We start from the raw sequence: 20,743 nt of genomic DNA on the forward strand, positions 1-20,743 counted from the left end.
TCTGCCACATACATTTTTTTCCTCTCCTAAGATTCAACCTATGTTAAACCTTCTCATGTATAATTTACATTTTATTCTTTTACATATCTTAATTCTTCATTCTAAATAGCTCCTTCTAACCTATCATCCATCAGTTCACTCCTTTTCGAATAAATCTAATCTGTTGTTAAACTCATCCATGGAATTAATTTCAGTTACTGTAATTTTACAGTTTCAGAATTTCTACTCAGTTCTCATTGTTTGCTCTGACAAAATTTCTTACCTTTTACCTCCCTGAAGAGCTTTTTTTTAAGGCAACATCTAAAATTCTTATTATCTAGAGCCTCAAGGTCTATTTATATTGTCTGATGTCACCATTGTTTCTTTTTAACTTATTGACAATTAGGTACCACACTGCATATCTGATAAACTACAGAAATAATGAGGCCTGTGATGATGCTACCTTTGTCCTGAAGGGATTTGTTTACATATGTCAGGTGCCTGAGAGCATTAGGCAAGAGTTAAGAGCATGAGGTTTTCAAGGGTCTCCTAACCTCAGCAGGCTCTGACCTCCAAATACTGTCTCTTGAGCCCAGAAACTGTCAAAAATATGACCAACCTCGGGGCACCTGGGTGGCTCAGTTGGTTAAACATCCGACTTCGGCTCAGATCATGATTTCGCGATTCGTGAGTTTGAGGACCACAATGGGCTCTTTGCTGACAGTTCAGAGCCTGGAGCCTGCTTCAGATTCTGTGTCTCCTTCTCTCTCTGACCCTTTCCATTCTCTCTCTCTCAAATATAAACAAACATTAAAAAAAAAATTCTTTTTAAAATATGACTAGCCTCTCAGCATGAACAGGCAAACATCCCAGAAAAAGCATTTTAAATGCTAAGCTCATCTCTTTTCTTTTTTAACTGTTCATTTTTAAAATTATTTTGTTATTTTTTTATTCTCAAGTTAGTTAACATACAGTGTAGTCTTGGTTTCAGGAGCAGAACCCAGTGATTCATCTCTTACATAAGACACCCAGTCTGAGCTTACCTGTTTAGGTATCTGTCTTTTGCTAGCTTTGGGCTTAGTAATTCTTTGTTACCTTATTCCTCTGCTAATGAGAGTTTTAAGTATTTTGTCTAGCTTTTCTAGTTGTCCTTAGCAGAAGGGTTGGTCCAAATTACCTAGCCTACCATTGCTAGAATCACAAGTTCTATAAGTACTGTGAATCCTTCTCTTCAGCATTATAACGTACCTTCTGTCGTCTCTTAACATGTTCCTCCCAATTAAGTCAATTTTGCCTGTTACTTTCCTTCTATGCCTCTGTATACACTTTTATTCCACTTTCTGAATCCTTTCTTCTCGATTTTTCTACTGAATACACACTTTTTTTTTTGTTTTTTTTTTTTTTAAAAACATTTATTATTGAGAGAGCGCAAGCAGGGGAGGGGCAGAGAGGGGCACGGGGGATCTGAAGCGGGCTCTGCATTGACAGGCTGACAGCAATGATCCTGAACTCACAAACCTCAAGATCATGAGCTGAGCTGAAGTCCGATGCTCGATTGAGCTACTCAGGTGCCTTTACATACCTGTTTATTTCTACTTATTGGAATTACCTATTTGGGAACCACTGTCACAGAAATAGAAAGAGCATAGTTAAAGAAATATCTCCATCTTATACTTACTGTAAATTCTTCTTCCTCTTCATCACCAGATTCTCCAAATATGTCTGCAATAAGATTTCTAGAAGAGAAGGAAATCATTTGCTTTCTTCTCATTTACACAGGAACCACAAAATCTTTTTCTAACAAGATACAATTTACGTATCATAAAATGTGCAGATCCAAGTGTCTGTTTCAGTGGGTTTTGAGAAAAGACAACATTCACATAGCCATTACCCTAATCAAAATATAGAACAACTTGATCTCTCCAGAAAGTTCATCCCTTTACAGTCAGTCCCCTACATGAACATCTTAAAGCCAACCACCATTCTGATTGCCGTCATCACAGATTAATTTTGCCTGCTCTTGAACTTCACATAAGTGGAATCAGACATGTCCTCTTTTTCTTTCACTTAATATTCTGAGATTCATCTATGTTATAGCACATAACAATAGTTCAGGAACTGAAATCCTGAATCCCCCAAAATCATGCAATCGGGCAGGATATACTGAATCACCTCCCAATAAAATTTTAATACAAGTTTAAAAAACTTAAAAGACAAACCCCTCTCTACCACCTCATATGTACCCTTGAAAACTCACGTTATGCTGTCACTTACTCTTCTTCGTTCCCTGACTCACTATCACTCCCAAACAGATCCTTCTCTTCGTTCTTCTTATCAGACAATTCTTCTTTTCCTGCTTCTTCTTCACTGTCAGAAGCTAGAGTCTTCTCTCTCTTGCCTGGTTTATCTGATACAACATCACTGTCAGAGTCATCTGCATCAGAGACAACCCGACTCTTCTTCGCTGCTGTGAAAAAAAAGTTCAAAATATCCTTAATCTTATTTGTCACGATCATGGTATTACTAAGAATAACAGGTGCTTTTAAAATGGCAGTACTCAGCAAAAATCAAAGGGCTCCTAACACACAGCTTAGAATAATAATTAAAAAGAAAAATAACTAGGGGCACCTGGCTGGCTCAGTCAGAGGAGCAAGAGACTCTTGACCCGAGTCATGAGCTGGAGCCCCATGCTGGGTGCAGAAACTAAATAAATACATTATTTAAAAAGAACGGTACTAAAAGGTTCAGAGTCATATTACAATTATCTGTTATTGTTTAGGAAAAAGGGGCCAGAAGATGAAGAACGAAATTGTCAACATAAAGTGGGCATCAATAGGCACCTTTCCTTTGGGGGAACAGAAAAACTGAAGACTGCAATGATATGCAGAATTAGAGTCCCTTCTATTTTGCTGAGTATTAGCAGCACTGAAAAGGTTTAGATATTCTTTTATGGAATCCCCTTACTTCCTGATCATCACTGGTCGGTTTGGAATTTCTCATCTCCCCCAGTAAACTAGCTGGGACATGTGTGAGGCTCTTTTTCCTTCTCCTATAACTGCCAGGTTATAATGAAATATGTCTTCTCCCCACTCAAAAGTAAGTTTCATAAAAAAGTAATCAAGGGGTGCCCGGGTGGCTCAGTCGTTAAGTGTCTGACTCTTGATTTCAGCTCAGGTCATGATTTCACAGGTCATGATTTCTCACTCGTGAGGTCGAGTCCTACATCAGGCTCTGCGCTGACAGTGCGGAGCCTGCTTTGGATTCTCTCCCTCCCTTTCTCTCTGCCCCTCCCCTGCTCATGCTCTCTTAAAATAAATAAACATTAAAAAAAAGTAATGAAGTGAAAACTATTATCCATGAAAATAGGGGCCCAGCTAGCAAAAACTGGAAAGAGACACAGAGTCTCTAAATACAGTCCCTCACAAACTTCCTTGTATTTGGCAACTATCTGACGATGTTTAACAAGACAGGTACCTATGGGAGCTCAGTCACTATCCACATGGGATCTAACGGATTAACTGTCAGATCCACAGCCAAGTCTGCATCCAGCTGGGTTTGCACATAAACAGATTTCTTTGAAATATTACTCTTCCCCACAGAAAACTATCTTTCATATTCCCATTGAAACTCCATTAGTTTACTGTTTTGAACCAGTAAGACCTTAACCAATGCTCCTAAACAACTCAAAGCCAATTTAATACTAAGATCGGCCCCTGAAAACCAAGCAAAACTAGTGTCTTAGTGATATTTTAGAATATCAAGTTGAATGAGATAGTAGAGATCTAACATTTCAGAAACACACAGAGCTTCACAGTCACAAGCTCAGACAAGAATGAAAACTATGCACAAACAGTTCAAAAAAGGAAGCATCCTTACATGCTTTCTCTTCATCTTCACTGTCAGAAAGCACAGCAGCTTTTCGCTTTGCTACTTTCTCCTCTTCCCCGACTTTTTCTTCATCTTCGTCACTGTCAATTTTTGGCCTTTTGGGTTCCTCCTCCTCACTGTCTGAACTCTGGATCCTTTTTCTGTCTATATGGCTATCTGAACGAAATGAGTCATTCTGCATTTCTGCATCCTCTCCCTTGTTCTCCCCATCGCTGTCCTCGTCCGACTCTGGCTTCTGTTTGTGCCTGGAGGCATCCTCAGTTTCAGAATCACTGGCGGGTCCCTTCTGAGGCTCCTCGCTCTCAGAGTCACTGACTCGGGGTTTGGGAAGCTCCTCGTTTTCTGAATCACTGGCCTGGTTCCTTGGGGGGTCCTCACTTTCCGAGTCACTGACACGGGGTTTGGGGAGCTCCTCATTTTCTGAGTCGCTGGCTTGGTGCCGTGGGGGTCCCTCACTTTCCGAGTCACTGACACGGGGTTTGGGAAGCTCCTCATTTTCTGAGTCACTGGCTTGGTGCCGTGGTGGGTCCTCACTTTCTGAGTCACTGACACGGGGTTTGGGAAGCTCCTCATTTTCCGAGTCGCTGGCCTGAGTCCTCTGAGGCTCCTCACTCTCTGAGTCACTGACCCGAGGCTTAGGAAGCTCCTCACTTTCCGAATCACTAATTCTAGGCTTGGGAAGCTCCTCGTTTTCGGAATCACTGGCCTGGTGCTGTGGGGGCTCTTCACTCTCGGAGTCACTGATTTGAGGTTTTAGAACATCCTCTGTTTCAGAGTCACTAGCAGGACTTTTGGGGAGCTCTTCCATCTCTGAATCACTGGCAGGATGCTTTCTAACATCTTCATTTTCTGAATCAGTTGCGTGCCCATTAAGAAGGTCCTCATTTTCCGAATCACTGACAGGTAGCTTCCTGGTCTCCTCACTCTCAGAGTCACTCGCACGCTGATGAGTGTCCTCATTTTCAGAATCACTTGCAACAGGCTCTGCATGCTCCTCAGATTCAGAGTCACTGTCCTTTTGCCTTTGAAGCTCCTCACTTTCAGAGTCACTGGCATTAAGGTTTGAGGGGTCATCATTCTCAGAATCCGTCACATGATGTCTTTTGTTGAGGCCATCCTCTCGATCACTAGGTTCATTCTAAAATGTCAAGGGCGAAAAAATTAGTAAAGTGCAAGAAAAACGTTTAGTAGAGAAATGTTAAAATTTCTCAACATTTTTTCAAATACAGGAATATGCACACGTCAAAAAAAATTCTTGTTCCACACCTATATAGAAACACCCCACTTTAAAGAAGACCATCTACCTGTGAAATGGCTAACATGGTTTAGATCCCATAATGGGAAAAGATAACCAGTTTTCAGCAAAACAAACGTGTAAAGCATGCCACCAGATTACTATACAGGAGGCTTATATCTTGAAAAGCTAGCCCCCCCCCCAAAAAGCCTGACTTTTCCACATAATTCTAGCTCCTAAAAATGTATTTTTCACAGAAATACAAGCAAACATGTACCCAACTTTTTTTTTTTTTTAATATTTAATACTAAGAGAGAGAGAAAGGGGTGGGGGGAGGGAGAGAGGGAAGGGGTGAGCAGCAGAGAGAGGGAGACACAGAACCTTGAAGCAGGCTCCAGGCTCCGAGCTGTCAGCACAGAGACCAATGCAGGGCTCGGACCCACAAGCCATGAGATCAGACCTGAACTGAAGTCAGACACTTAACCAACTGAGCCACCCAGGCGCCCCTACATGTACCCAAGTTCTTCTTAAACATTCTTGGGTTCTATAAAGTTAAAATTATTTTAAGAAAAAAAACTATGAAACTTTAAGGGCGAAATGATATGCAGGGCATACTCTCCCAGGAGAATCTGAACAAACAAGGAGAGGGGTAGTTAGTTCACACCGACTAAGCACCTAGTAAGAGCCCAACTCCCAGGCGGCTCTCTCCTGCTAGTTCATTTACTCCTCACAACAGTACTTTTCACAATAACAAAACTGAGGCTTGGAGCAGCCTGGGTCATACACCTAGTAATCCTGGTACAAAAGTTTAAGTTTTAGGAAAAATGTGATATAACTATAGCAACATAATGTTAAGAGAAATAATCTGAGAACAGAGAGTATGAACTTGATATATGTATATTAGAACTACATTTTTCCAAATGTAAAGAACAAGATATAAAATTATATATACACCAAAATACTAGTAACTGGGATCTGGGAGATTTTTTCTCATCTAGTATTTGAACTTTCCATAACATGGTGATTAATATTCTGTTTTAAAAAGTGAAAGTGTTTCTGTGACTTTTCCCCATTAAAAATGTTCTGAGCCAAATATTTCTCTTTAGAATATATGACTTGACATTACCTGAGATTACCAGAGATGAGTTTTCAAGGAGCAAAGAATTTTTAATAATGTTTATGCCCACCAGCATGCTATGAAATAATTCAGTGACAAGATAAATGGCAAGAAAAAGTCTTCATAAAACTTGTCCTTTAACTTGCCTCCAGCTCATTTAAAGTATGCTGTGATAGACTACAAAACATTATACAACAAGCTTTGAAGCCTAAGTTTGAGGGGTTTTTTTCTGTCCATATTTTAGGACCATCTCGACAGCACAGCATTCCAAATAAAGAATAATTGCTGAACATATTTATTCAAATAAAACATGTGCAGGAAACTTTCTAAAATCATAAACTTTTCAAGTTTCCTACAGGCACTTTTCTTTAGCACTGGGCATTCAGCACAGCACTGGATTCCTTCCCAGCCATATATCCTATTATCCCATTAAAATAGGTGTTTATAAAATGTGATATAAGGACAGGAAAAGTAACACAGACTCTTGCACTACAGTACAATACTCCATATATTGCTAAAAGTCTACTTGAATGAAAAACTATCTTAATGGTCTTTATGAAAATATAATTTAGAATGTAAGTCCTAAGAAGGCAGGCATTTTTGGCCTGTTTTCTTCATTGAGGTATCTTCAGAGCACAGAATGGATTCTGGTATATATACACCAAGTGGGAATACATCTGACCCTTGAACAACATGGGAGAGGAATGTCAGAGGTGCTGACCACCCCCCCACAGTTGAAATTTGTAACTACTGACTTCCCAAAACTTAACTAATTAGCCTACTGCTGCCTAGAAGCCTTACTCATAACTTAAACTGTCAATTACCACATATTTTTAGTATGTTATATATTTTGTATACTATTTCTTAAAATAAAGTAAGCTAGAGAAAAGTGCTATTAAAGAAAATCGTTAAGGGGGAGCTTGGGTGGCTCAGCCAGTTAAGCATCTGACTCTTGATCTCAGTCAGCTTGGGCCTTGATCTCAGGATCATAGTTCAAACCCCACAGTGGGCTCCGCACTAGGTGTGAAGCTTACTTAAAAAAAATAATACTAAAAACTAAAAAACTAAAAAAAAAGAAAATCATAAGGAAGAAAAAATACATTTAAGCACTGTATTTATTAAAAACAAAAACATAGGGGCGCCTGGGTAGCTCAGTCAGTTAAGTGTCCGACTTCAGCTGGGGTCATGATCTCGCAGTTTGAGAGTCCGAGTCCAACATCGGGCTCTGTGCTGACAGCTGGAACCTGGAGCCTGCTTCAGACTCTGTCTCCCTCTCTCTCCACCCCTCCCATGCTCATGCTCTATCTTTGTCTCTCAATAATAAATAAATGTTAAAAAAAAAATTAAAAAAAAAAATAACAAAACACATATAGGGGTCCCTGGGTGACTTAGTCCGTTGAGCATCTGACTTCAGCTCAGGTCATGATCTCATGGTCCATGAGTTCAAGCCCCACAATGGGCTCTATGTTGACAGCTCAGAGCCTGGAGTCTGCTTCAGATTCTGTGTCTCCCTCTCTCTGCTCCCCGCCCCCCCTCAACTAGTGCCTCTGTCTGTGTCTCTCTCTCTAAGGTAAATAAACATTAAAAAAAATGTTAAACACACATACACCCAAGTGGTGCCACGCACTTTAAACCCATGTTGTCCAAGGGCCAACTATAATTTAAAGTGAGGAATAATTAACTATGTGCAAGATGCTAGGAGTCAAGGATGAACATGTCTCAGTGCCTGAAGCTGCTTTCTATGAACCAGCCAAATGTATCATAACAACATAAAGTAGTATGTGCTGTCATGAAGGTATGCACAATATTGTGAAAGCCTACAGGAAGTGATCTATAGGAGACTGGGCTTTAGTAAGTATGCAGACAACAAGTATTTGCAACTAGTTTGTAATGACAGAGTTAAAAAAAAAAAAATTAACGAGATTATTGAGGAGGGAAAGCGAGACATACAGGCACCAGAAGAGGCCACTAAAGCAGGAGGCAAAGGGAAAACTATAACCGGCTTTCGAAATGCTTCCCATGACATACCTATGACAGAATTCTAACAGTTTGTGTGTGACTCAATTTATTTTCGCTGTAAGCAACAGAAACCATCTCTGGCTTATCTTCAGAAAAAAAACAAAAGAACAATATTCCCAGAATGTAAGTGCAACTGACTAAAGACTCAGAAAGGGTAGGAACCAAGGCAGCTCAGAGAGCTTAGAAAAGGGAAGTTGAGGACTTTTCTGCTAGAGCACAATCAATATCATGATTCACTCTAACCATGCCAAACTTCTGGGCTCTAAATTTTAACCTCCCAGGACAGATGATCCAATTGGCCATGGCAACATCAGATGTTGTGACTCAGTGTTCACTGGGTTACAGCCACAGCAGGGACACAGTATTGGGAGCCGATCCCAGAGAGGGAAGAGATACCATGAACTGGACAGTCATCCTCAAACTTACCTGCTGCACTCTACCCTGGATTTCTAGACACACGGTGTATACATTCTAAAACAAGCAACCATGACAAGGACATTACATACATTAAGGATTGTGAAACATGAATTCTCATCAATTTTTGAGGAGTTTCATAAAAACTGGGTGTCTATTCATTATATGTAACATGGTGAAGACAAAAAAGTGAGAAATTACTGCAGTAAGAAAGTGCTAGTCGACAGACTCAAGTTAGAGAATTCACTTAGGCAATTACATCACAGGATTTAGGAAAAGAATCCATTAGAGATGATGCAATTATGCTTAAAAGTCATCAAGACCATATTCAATATTTTTAGACTGGTTTCAACAATTAGTTTAAGTTGCAAACTTCAAAAATCCAAAATACAGTTCTTTAAAAGTCAGGTATGAATATAACAAATCAATAGTAGAAATTGCCATTTAAATGCCATGTTCTTAATAATTTAAAAAATTCCCTAATTGCTAATTGCCAGGGAAATTGACCACTCTGAGGTTTCTCAGAAGCTTTACAAACGTCTATAATACCTCATACCTCCTGCTTACAATCGTTCACACTGTAGATCCAAATAATTACCCGTAATGAATGATGTGGTTGTTTGTCTCAGCATACAAATAGTAACCACACTCCTTAGGGACCGAGGCCACAATACTCCAATACACGTGCAGAGAGATGGTTAACGTTTTAAAATTACAAAGTAAATGATAAAACTGTCATAAAGCGAAATATCAACTTGTAAATTTCAAAGTATATAAACGTTAAATAGAAATCCTTGTAAAGAACCAAACTGAGGATACTTGTTTCTTTCTTATCCATTGGAAGAGTCAAACAAAACTGTTGAACATGCATACTAAACTACCAATATAAATTGGTAAAACATTCCAACACCAAGTCACACAGTAAAATATCATGAGGAAATTTCTACAGATTTTCAAAACCATGTTTCACTGGCTCTTAGTTCCAGAAGATACATCTGAAGTCCCCATCTTGGGAGTTTGTCAATACATATCATCTTTATTAGTGTATGAAAGAAACTAAGAAATCCGGCAACAAAATTACACAATGCTGTTAATCCAGTGTAGCTCCTGGAGTGCTGCAAGGCTTTGACTTTGAGAAAACTCCAATTTTACAGCTAGCATTATAATAAAATGTAACTATATACCAGTGTCCTTTGTCTGTCAAAAGATGGTTGACCTTAGAATCAGATAATCAACAAAAGCACTCCTCATGACAAGTGGAAAAAGCAAATTGTACACAAAGCTTAAAAGTTCATAATGTTGAAGCAAACTCCTACTCCTGCCTTCCTCCCCAGGCTCACTTCTGCCCTCTCTCCAACATCAACCAACTGCACCAGCAGTTCCCAAACTTTAGTGTACATAAGAATCATTTGGGGAGCTTTGGTGAAAAACATACAGATTTTTGTGCTTCTCACTTCCAGATATTAATCCAGTAAGTCTGAAGAAGAGGTCAAAGAATCTGCATTTTGACATCTAATCCCAGTGATTGTAAATGCATGTTAAAATTCTACTGCAGGCACATGGAACTACTAACTTCACTACTGCTACCTTCATGTCTTTACAAATACTGTTCCTCTTGCCTCGAATATTTCTCTCCCACCTTGTCCTTATGATACCTCAAAACCAGGCAAAAACAGCCTCTTCCTGAAGCCTCTTTAGACAGAATGGGCTGTGTGCCACGTAACGAAACAGTTAAGAACACAGACTCCAGATTCAGAAAGATCTGGGGTCCAAAGCCTAGCTCGTCCATTTTCTACTCCGTCCTCTAGGGAATTTTCTTAACTTCTCAAAGCCTCAGTGTTCTCAATCTGATGGAGTTAAGGATGGTATCTATACTAAGAGAGCTGTTTTGAGGATCAAAAGTATGAAAAGTGGTTAGCACAGTGCCTCTAAACTCTTGATAAATGCTACTAGCCATTCATATCAAAATACCTGATTATTTAATTACAAAATATTCACCCTTCAAGACTCAGCCCAAACAGATCATCTGAAGTGGCTGAGCTACTTAGCCATTCTTTCCTTCATACCCCCATAGCATCTTCTACCTTTACATCAATGAAAGGTGATGTTTACACAATTATCTTTATAACACACTGACCTTAAGATCGGAGACCCATTTTAAAAAAAAACTCTTACTTTCAGTATACACAAGACACTCACACTCACCAAAATGAAACAGAAACCCCATAAAATAATGCTTAACAGGAAAGAACCAACACAAAATTTGTTTCTCCTTAGCTTGGTAGACTAAATGACAAAGCCTGAAACCTGACACAAAGAAAAGAAAGGAAAGGAAAGTACAGATGGAATCTAAAGAACTGGTAAGAAACGGTAAACAAGTACAGCAATGGCCAAAAAGAATCTTCTAGCTGCTCTGATGTACTCCCTATAGGAATGCTTTTCTCATATTAGCACAACTTCTCTGTGGAAAGATCCAAACAATAGCATTCTGCCATCTTTACTCAATTCAACATGAGACTTGGCTAATGTGGCTGTCCCCCAACTTCAACGGTAGATGGATATGGGCCCACTATGGTTTGCCTACAGTTAGAAAGCAATGAGAAGCTAGGCTCCATTTCCAAAATTCTTCAATAGTCCCACATTCTATTTCTGTGTGTGAGACCCTCTTCTACCTTTCTACACAGATGAAATCTGTAGGTTTCTGGATATTAAAATACACATTTCCTTCAATGTACTTTTCATGGAACAGAAACCAGCTGACTACAAGCCACAAAGCTAATTTCATGTTGTCCAAGAGAATATTCAAGTAAAACAACAAAAATGAGAACTAGCAACTAGTTATAACTAGGTCACATTTGTACTCATATTTCTTTATTAAAAAATTGTGATTTTGGTGTTAACTATTCAAAGAGATTTTTTTTTTGTTTTTTTTTTTAACGTTTATTTATTTTTGAGACAGAGAGAGACAGAGCATGAACGGGGGAGGGTCAGAGAGAGGGAGACACAGAATCTGAAACAGGCTCCAGGCTCTGAGCTGTCAGCACAGAGCCCGATGCGGGGCTCGAACTCACGGACCGCGAGATCCTGACCTGAGCCGAAGTCGGCTGCTCAACCGACTCAGCCACCCAGGCGCCCCGAGATTTTTTTTTTTTAACTTTCCCCTTTCTGCTATCTGCTAGAGCACAAAAGGTGGGTGACGATTCTGAGTTTTCAAAGTGCTCTACAAAGAACAAATATTCTTGATGAAAATTCCACTGATGCTTACATTCCTCTTAGGAACCTAGTCAAAAAAGATGTTAGTAAGTCATAACTGAATTCTATCAAACACTTAAATAGGAATACATACCAATCCTTCTCAAACTCCTCTAAAAAGGAAAAGAGGAAGTTGAGGGAACACTTCCAAACTCATTTTAAGAGGCTAGCATTACCCTGATACCAAAACCAGACAAAGATACTACAAGAAAAGAAAATTACTGGCCAATATTCCTGATGAACACAGGTGCAAAGATCCTTAACAAAACACGAGTAAACCAAATTCAACAGTACACCATGACCAAATGGTTATTTATTCCAGACATGCAAGGATAGTTCAACAAATCAATCAACACACTACACCATGTTAACAAAATGAAGGCTAAAAATCATATGGCCATATCAGTAGTTGCAGAAAAACTATTTGACAAAATCCAACATCCACTTATGATAAAAACTCTCAACAAACTGGTAAAGAGGGAACATATCTCAACATAATAAAGGTCATATATGACAGGCTCACAGATGACATCCTACTCAACGAGAAAAGCTGAAAGCATTTTTTCTAAGATCAGGAACAGGACAAGAATGCTCATTCTCGACACTGTTATTCCAAAGTGGTGCAAGTCCTAGCCCCAGTAATTAGGCAAGAAAAAGAAATAAAAGCATCCAAATCAGAAACGAAGAAGCAAAACTGCCATCATTTGCAGATAACATATACAGAAGACCACCAAAAAACTGTTAGAACTAGTCAACGATTTTAGTGAAGCTGCAGGATACAAAATCAATATACAAAATCTGGTGCATGTCTGTACGCTAACAACAAAACCTCAAAAGGAGAAATAAAAAATAATCTCATTAATAATACATCAAAATGAATAAAATACCCAGGAATAAATTTAACCCAAGACATGAAAGACCCAAACACTGAGTACCATTAGACACTGATGAAAGAAACTGAAGACAAAAATGGAAAGATTTGTGCTCATGGATTTGAAAAGTTAATAGTGTTAAAATGCTCATAGTACCCAAAGCAATCTACAGACTCAATGCAATCTGTCAAAATTGCAATGGCATTTTTCACAGAAATACAACAAACAATCCTAAAATTTATATGGAACAAAAGAATAGCCAAACAGGCAAAACAATCTTGAGAAAAAACAAGGCAGGAGGTGTCACCCTCCCTGACTTCAATCTGTATTACAAGGCTACAATAATCCAAACAGTATGGTTTTGGCATAAAAACAGATACACAGATCAGCAGAACAGAAAAGAGAGCCCAACAATAAATCCACAAATACATGGTCAATTAATTTATGACAAAGACACCAAGAATACCCAATAAATGACAGTCTCTTTAATAAACGGTACTGGAAGGGGCCCCGGGGTGGCTCAGTTGGTTAAGTGTCCAACTCTTGATTTCGGCTCAGGTCATGATCTCATGGTTCAGTTCATGAGATCGAGCCCTACATCGGGCTCTGTGCTGACAGTTTGGAGCCTGTTTGGTATTCTTTCTCTCCCCCTCTCTGTGCCCCTCCCCTGCTCACACACACCTCCCCCCTTCCCCGACTCCCAAATAAAGAAATAAACATTTTTTTAAAAATTAAAATAAATGGTGCTGGGAAAACTGGACCCTTATCTTTCACCATACATAAATTTCCATTTAAAATGGATTAAAGACTTAAATTTAAGATTGTACACCATAAAACTCCTAGAAAAAAAATAGAGGATAGGCTCCTTGACATCAGCCTTTGTGATGATTTTTTGGATTTGACACCAAGAGCAACAATGAACAAGTGGGACTACATCAAACTAAGAAGCTTCTTCATAACAAAAAAAACTATCAACAAAATGAAAAGACAACCTAAGGAACTGAATAAAATACATGCAAAACATATATATATCTGAGAGGTGCCTGGTGTCGACTCTTTATCTTGGGGTCGTTGAGTTCAAGCTACCTGTTGGGTATAGAGCCTACATAAAAAACCACATATCTGATATATACAAAGAACTGACACAACTCAACAGCAAAAAATACCCAATCCAATTAAAAAATAGGCAGAAGAGCTGAATATTTTTCTAAAGAAGACATACAAATGGTCAGCAAGTTCATGAAGAGGAGCTCAGTATCACTAATCATCAAGGAAATGTACATCAAAACCACAATGATATATCACCTCACACCTATTACAATGAATGTCATAAAAAGACAAGATATAACAAGTGCTGGCAAGGATGTACATTCTTGGTGGGAACATAAGTTGGTGCAGCCACTATGGGAAACAGTATGGTGGTTCCTCAAAAAATAGACCACATGATCTAGCAACCCCACCTCTGGACATATATCCAAAAGAAATGAAAGAAAAGAAGATACTGAAGAGATACCTGCACTCCTACATTTACTGCTACATTATTCACTAGAGCCAAAATATGGGAAACCATCTAAGTGTCCATTAACAGATAAATGGATACCAGAGCACCTGGTGGCTCAGTGGATTAAACATCCATCCAGACTCTTGATTTTGGCTCAGGTCTTGATATCACAGTTGTGAGACTGAGCCCTGCATTGGGGTCTGTGCTGAGTGTGGAAGATTCTCTTTGCCTCACCTTCTGCCCTCCCCAACTAACTAGTGGCTCTCAAAAAAACAAACAGAAGAACGGATAAAGAAAAAATATATATATATATATTATATACGTATGTATATACACACCATGGGATATTCAGCCACAGGAAAGAAGGAAAAACTGCCACTCGTGACAACATAGGTGGCCCTTGAAGGTGTTATGCTAAGTAAAATAAGTTAGAGAAAGATAATCACTGCATGGTATCACTTGTATGTGGAATCTTTAAAAAAAAAAAGCCATACTCAGAGAAACAAGGTAGGAAAGTAGTTGTCAAAGGTTCAGGGAGCAAGTGGAATGGGGAGATAAAAGAATACAAACTTTCAGCTATAAGATGACTAAGATCTGGGGATCTAACATGTACCATGGTGACTGTAACTGAGGACTCCATCCTGTAACTGAAATCTGCTATTGTAGAACTTAAATGTACTCACCAAAATAAAGATAAATATGTGAATAACAAATATGTTAAAAAAGACATGACTACAGAAAAAACACAGTAAAATGGCAGACTCCAACTCCCTTAAAAACATTAGATTGTAAACGGATTAAACAAGCCAATCAAAAGATAGAAACTGGATTTAAAAAAAGATCCAACTACATGTTGTCTACAGGAGACACACTGTAGAATCAAAGACAGATTGTACATTCTTCTCAAGTGCACATGAAACATTCTCCAGGACAAACCATACACCAGGCCACGAAACAAACCTCAATGAATTTAAAAAGATAGATATTATTATACAGAGTAGCTCTCATACCACAATGCAATCAGAGTAGGAAAAATGGTAGCAATCTGAATATGAAAATAAAACAATTCCACTTACCAAGAATTAAAGAGAATAACACACTTAGGAATAAATTTTAAAAAGAAACACAACATTTGTACACTGAAAATTACAATGCATTGTCAAAAGAAACTGAAATTTAAAACACCCTATATTCATGGATCTACATTGTCAAGATGACAACACTACCCAAACCCATCAACTCAATGCAATCCCTAATAGGACCCCAGCTCCCTTCCCTGCAGAAATTGACAAGCTGATTATAAAATACATATGTAATGGGAAGCCTGGGTGGCTCAGTCGGTTAAGTGTCCAACTTCGGCCCAGGTCATGATCTAACAGTTCCGTTGGTTCAAGCCCCACGTTGGGCTCTGTGCTGACAGCTTAGAGCCTGGAGCTTGCTTCAGATTTGGTGTTTCCCTCTCTCTCTCTCTCTCTCAACCCCTCCCCAGCTCGCACTCTGTCTCTGTCTCTCTCTCTCAAAAATAAACATTAATAAAAAAAATTTTTTAAAATAAAATACATATGTAATTGCAAGGGACCCAGAAGAAATAAAACGTTAGAAAAGAACAAAGTAGCATTCACACTCCTTGATTTCAAAACTTACTCAAGGTACTATGGTATTGGTGTAAGTACAGACACAGATATGAACGAATTAGAACTGGAGATCCAGAAATAAACCCTTATATCCACGGCCAACTGATTTTTTTTTTTAATGTTTATTTGAGAGAGAGAGAGAGAGAGAGAGAGAGAGAGCGCGCGCCTGAGTGGAGGTGGGGCAGAGAGAGAGGGAGACACAGAATTGCAAGCAGGCTACAGGCTCCAAGCTGCAAGCACAAGCCCCATATGGGGCTCAAACTCACAAACCACGAGATCATGACCTGAGCCAAAGTCAGACGCTTAACCAACTGAGCCACCCAGGAGCCCCTATAGTCAACTGATTTTTGACAAGAGCACCAAGACCATTCAATGAGGAAAGAAAATTCTCTTCAACAAATAGTGCTGAGACAACTAGACATCCACATGCAAAAGAATGGAACCTGATCCTTATCTCACAGAATATACAAAAATTAACTCAAAATCAACCAAAGATCTGTAAGAGCTAAAGCTATAAAACTCTTAAAACATAGGGGTAAATCTTCATGACCTTGGATTTGGCAAAGAATGTTTAGACATGCCACTAAAAACACAAGCAATACAAGGAAAATAAACCCATAAATTGAACTTCATTAAAATAAGAAACTTTTGTGTGTGAAAGCACACTAAAGTGAAAAGGTAACTCATGTAATGGGAAAAAATATGTGCATATCAGTCACCTAATAAGGGACTGTATCCATACTATTTAAAGAACTCTTACAGCTCAATAACAAGAAAAATTGCCCAACTAAAAAATGAATGAGGGATCTGAATGGACATTTCTCCAAGAAGATCCACCTACATAGACACTGAACATCATTACTCTTCAGAGAAATGCAAATTAAAACCACAATGAGATAATACTGCATATCCATTAAGATGTCTATTACCAAGGAGTCAGGTAATAACAAGAGTTGGTAAGGATACAGAGAAATCAGAACCTTCATACGCTACTGGTGGGAATGTAAAATGGTGCAGCCAACCTGGAAAACAGCTTGAGGGGTTCTTCAACTGAGAATAAAATTACCATATGGCCCAGTAATTCCACTCCTAGGAACATACCCAAGAGAAATAACATATGTCCACACAAAAACTTCTACATAAATGTTTACAGAAGCACTTCACCTAATAGCCAAAAGGTAAAAACTTAAATGTCCACCAACTGACAAATGGATAAACAAATGTGGTTTATCTATATAAGGAATGTTATCACAAAAAGTACCAATACATGCTACAATATATATATATGGATATGCTATATACATATGCCCAACATATATGGTTTACAACAAACCTTGAAAATACCATGTTTAATAAAAGAGCCAATCACAAAAGACTGCATATTATATATTTTCATTCATATGAAATGTCCAGAACAGGGAAGAATGGGGGCAGGGAGTGATAAGCAGGTAACAGCTATAGGGTTTCATTTTCAAGTGATAAAAATACTCTAAAATGGACTACGGTGATGGCTGCACTACTGTGAGTATACTAAAGACCCTTGAATTGCATATTTTGAACGGGTGAACTGTATGGTATGTAAATTTATCTCAATAAGTGGTTTTTAAAAAAAGACAAGTGATAGTTTTCAAGATCAGAGGATGCAGAAAAAACCAAAATGAACAAAATACCAAGATTTTTAAAATAGGGTATTACTGATTTTTCCTTTATTTTTTTTTAATGTTTATTTTTCAGAGAGAGAGAGAAAGAGAGGACAAGTGGGAGAGGGGCAGAGAGAAAAGAGAGGGACACAGAATCCAAAGCAGGCTCCAGGCTGAGCTGTCAGTGCAGAGCCTGATGCAGGGCTCAAACCCATGAACCATGAGATCATGACCTGAGCCAAAGTCGGGTGCTTAACCAGCTGAGCCACCCAGGAACCCCCGATTTTTCCTTTTGTCTCAGGATCTTCTTTAAGCTTTAATATAGTTCCCAAATTTTTAACATGCACATTTATTTAGAATCCAGTTGATTACAAAAAAGTAGTTGAAGATGCTTAAAGGTAAGCCTACATTACATTTATAACTAAAGCACGAAGCCATGAGCCAATCTTCTCATGCTAGTTTCCAAAGTGGAAACTTTAATGAGAAGCTACGCACTAAATAAACTGTAACAACATTTACGTTATCAAGTAATTTCTACGTATCAATCAATACATTATTAGAATTTAGTCTAAATGCGTAGGAGCATACAAAAAACTGAGGGGCATCATAACCACTAAAAAACTAAACATAACTAAAAGATAAGCCTTTCTCCCAGTCCATTTAGCCTCTCATCTCGAGTGCCCCCTACTTACCTACCCTGCCCCTCTGGCTCCTTGGTGTTCCTTGAAGACATCAAGCACATTCACACCTTAGGGTCTTTGCCTGGAATGCTGTGTGTATGTATGTGTGTGTGTGTGTGTGTGTGTGTGTGTTCCTCTACACAGCCATGTGGATATTCCTTTACCACCCTTCACGCCTTGATCTGAAAGTCACTTTCTTAATGAGGCTTACATGTACCTCCCTATTTAACAACAAAACCTGCCTTCTATTCTGGCACCCTTCACCTTGCTCTAACATTCTTCTTTCTCCACAGCACTTATCATCTCTTAACAAACTGCACATTTTTTTTTTTATTTTTTTTTTTCAACGTTTATTTATTTTTATTTTTGGGACAGAGAGAGACAGAGCATGAACGGGGGAGGGGCAGAGAGAGAGGGAGACACAGAATCGGAAACAGGCTCCAGGCTCCGAGCCATCAGCCCAGAGCCTGACGCGGGGCTCGAACTCACGGACCGCGAGATCGTGACCTGGCTGAAGTCGGACGCTTAACCGACTGCGCCACCCAGGCGCCCCAAACTGCACATTTTTAAAAAATGAATACTGTTTAAAGTTTTTATTTTGAAAGAGAGAGAGCACACATGCACACCCAAGGCGAGGGGCAGAGAGAGAATCCCAAGCAGACTCTGCACTGTCAGCACGGAGCTTTGACATAGGGCACGATCCCATGAACCGTGAGATCATGACCTGCGCCAAAATCAAGAGTCAGATTCTTAACCAACTGAGCCAGCCAGGTGCCCCCAAAATGAATACTGTTTAATGTCTTTCTCCCCCTACTGAAAAATAAATCTAAGAAGAGAAGCATTTTGGTGATGATGAGACCTCATTTAGTCCCAGGTAGGTCAAAAGAGCCTGACACATAATGGGTGCTCAATAAATATTTGTTAGATATATAAATACACTAATGACATTATTAAAGGACAGAATCAATAATACAATCTCAAAATTGGACAATTTTCCATTCTTCTGTAATCAAGCAAAATATATGCCAAATGAACTCCTTAAAAAAAAAAAAAAATTTGGTCATCTTATCATTCCCATGAGTTTCAGTTTGTGTTTAACAAAAACTTATAACAAACTTATTGTAAACTGTCTCAACTTTATTAACATTGTATAGTACAGACTGTATAACCAGGGAAGCAAATTAAATAGTTTTAAAAATATTTATTAGGCCAAATATATTGAAATGCTACATGTAAGATCCAATACTACTCTGTATTATGCAAAAACAGCTTTTTAAATTATATTTGCTTGTCAAATGCATTCTATGCTGGAAAAGTTCAGAATGAGAAAGTCAAATCCCAATAGGTGATGAAAACCCCATTTTCTTTCAACTGGCATGTCTTCAGCTTGTAAATGCTCACTGCCCCCCTAAGACATCATTTTGGGAATGGGGAGGCCTAGTCAAATATCAAAGGCCCTGGCTCATTTTCTGAATCAATATGCACATTTGAAAACTGCCTAATATCTGAAAGGGGACCCAATCAGAAATTATTTCCCTGTGATGTCCTACCAAACCAGACTATCCCTGTTTATTTTTAAAGCAGTTCTCTATTAATTTAAAACCCTTTACTCCCAGGGTTTGAAGCCTATACCACGTGACAGGAGCTCTACAACTCCTAAATAAAACATGTCTCACAGAACGCAAGGGAAAAGCCTCCCCAAAGATGTTGTTTAGCCAATACCTCTGAATGACGTTCTACACTTCCAGTGTCTGATCCAGAGTGTTGCTCATTTACATCATCCTCAACGTCTGACCCTGAATCCCGTTCATCCTGTACTGGGGTAGCGCCACCATCATCTGCTTAAAAATAAAACAAAAACCCACTTAAGGTGTAAGATGGAGAACATCTACAACCGAAATGAACACAATGCATCAAGAGTAATGTAAGAGCAAAGGTTACCACTGACGAAGCATAACTAATGAGACTAATGTTGAGAACAAAGCAAAAGTATAATGCTTACATAAACACCATCAGAACGTGTATTGTGACGCATGTGGCAGCAGAAAATACGTCATAGAAGAAACGTGAGGCTGAAGAAACATCACTAAGGACCAAATCAACAACCTCTAAATAACAGTGTGCTCTTTGACTATTTCAACTTTATATTAAAAACTGACTCTATTCTCTCCACAGCCCTTACTTACCACCTTCTAATGTACTACACGACTTACCAAGTTATTTTGTTTAATGTGGGTCTTTCCTCACTTGAATGAAAGGGCCAAAAGAGCAAGGATTTTGGTTCACTGCTGAATCCCTGGAGCCCAGAACACTGCCTGGTACAGTACAGTAAATATTTATGAATGAAGAGCACAAGGAACTCCAGTACAGAAACAGTATAAACTCCTTAAAGTAACGCATACACTGTGCTATTGCAAAATGGTAAAAATGAGTTGCTACCTACCTTTACCCAATACTTTAAAAACAAAGTAAAATTGTATTGTGAGAGGGATTTAGGGCTGTTGGAGAATATG

General features: G+C 38.8%; 1 protein-coding gene across 3 annotated transcripts in view; it reads right to left on the reverse strand.

Moving 5' to 3' along the window:
- Positions 1 to 20,743, reverse strand: part of IWS1 (interacts with SUPT6H, CTD assembly factor 1) — a 40,688-nt gene that overhangs the window by 18,333 nt on the left and 1,612 nt on the right. For all 3 annotated transcript variants that reach the window (XR_007454418.1, XM_049615782.1, XM_049615783.1), the window contains exons 2-5: positions 19,953 to 20,068; positions 3,856 to 5,005; positions 2,254 to 2,446; positions 1,658 to 1,715 (exon numbers count right to left, since the gene is read on the reverse strand). Coding sequence is in view for 2 of the 3 variants with exons in the window: in XM_049615782.1 (XP_049471739.1) it covers positions 1,658 to 1,715; positions 2,254 to 2,446; positions 3,856 to 5,005; positions 19,953 to 20,068 (1,517 nt within the window). In the remaining variant the exon portion in view is untranslated. The remainder of the gene's footprint in view (positions 1 to 1,657; positions 1,716 to 2,253; positions 2,447 to 3,855; positions 5,006 to 19,952; positions 20,069 to 20,743) is intronic.

Source organism: Panthera uncia (assembly GCF_023721935.1).
Source record: "Panthera uncia isolate 11264 chromosome C1 unlocalized genomic scaffold, Puncia_PCG_1.0 HiC_scaffold_3, whole genome shotgun sequence".
Taxonomy (NCBI): domain Eukaryota; kingdom Metazoa; phylum Chordata; class Mammalia; order Carnivora; family Felidae; genus Panthera; species Panthera uncia.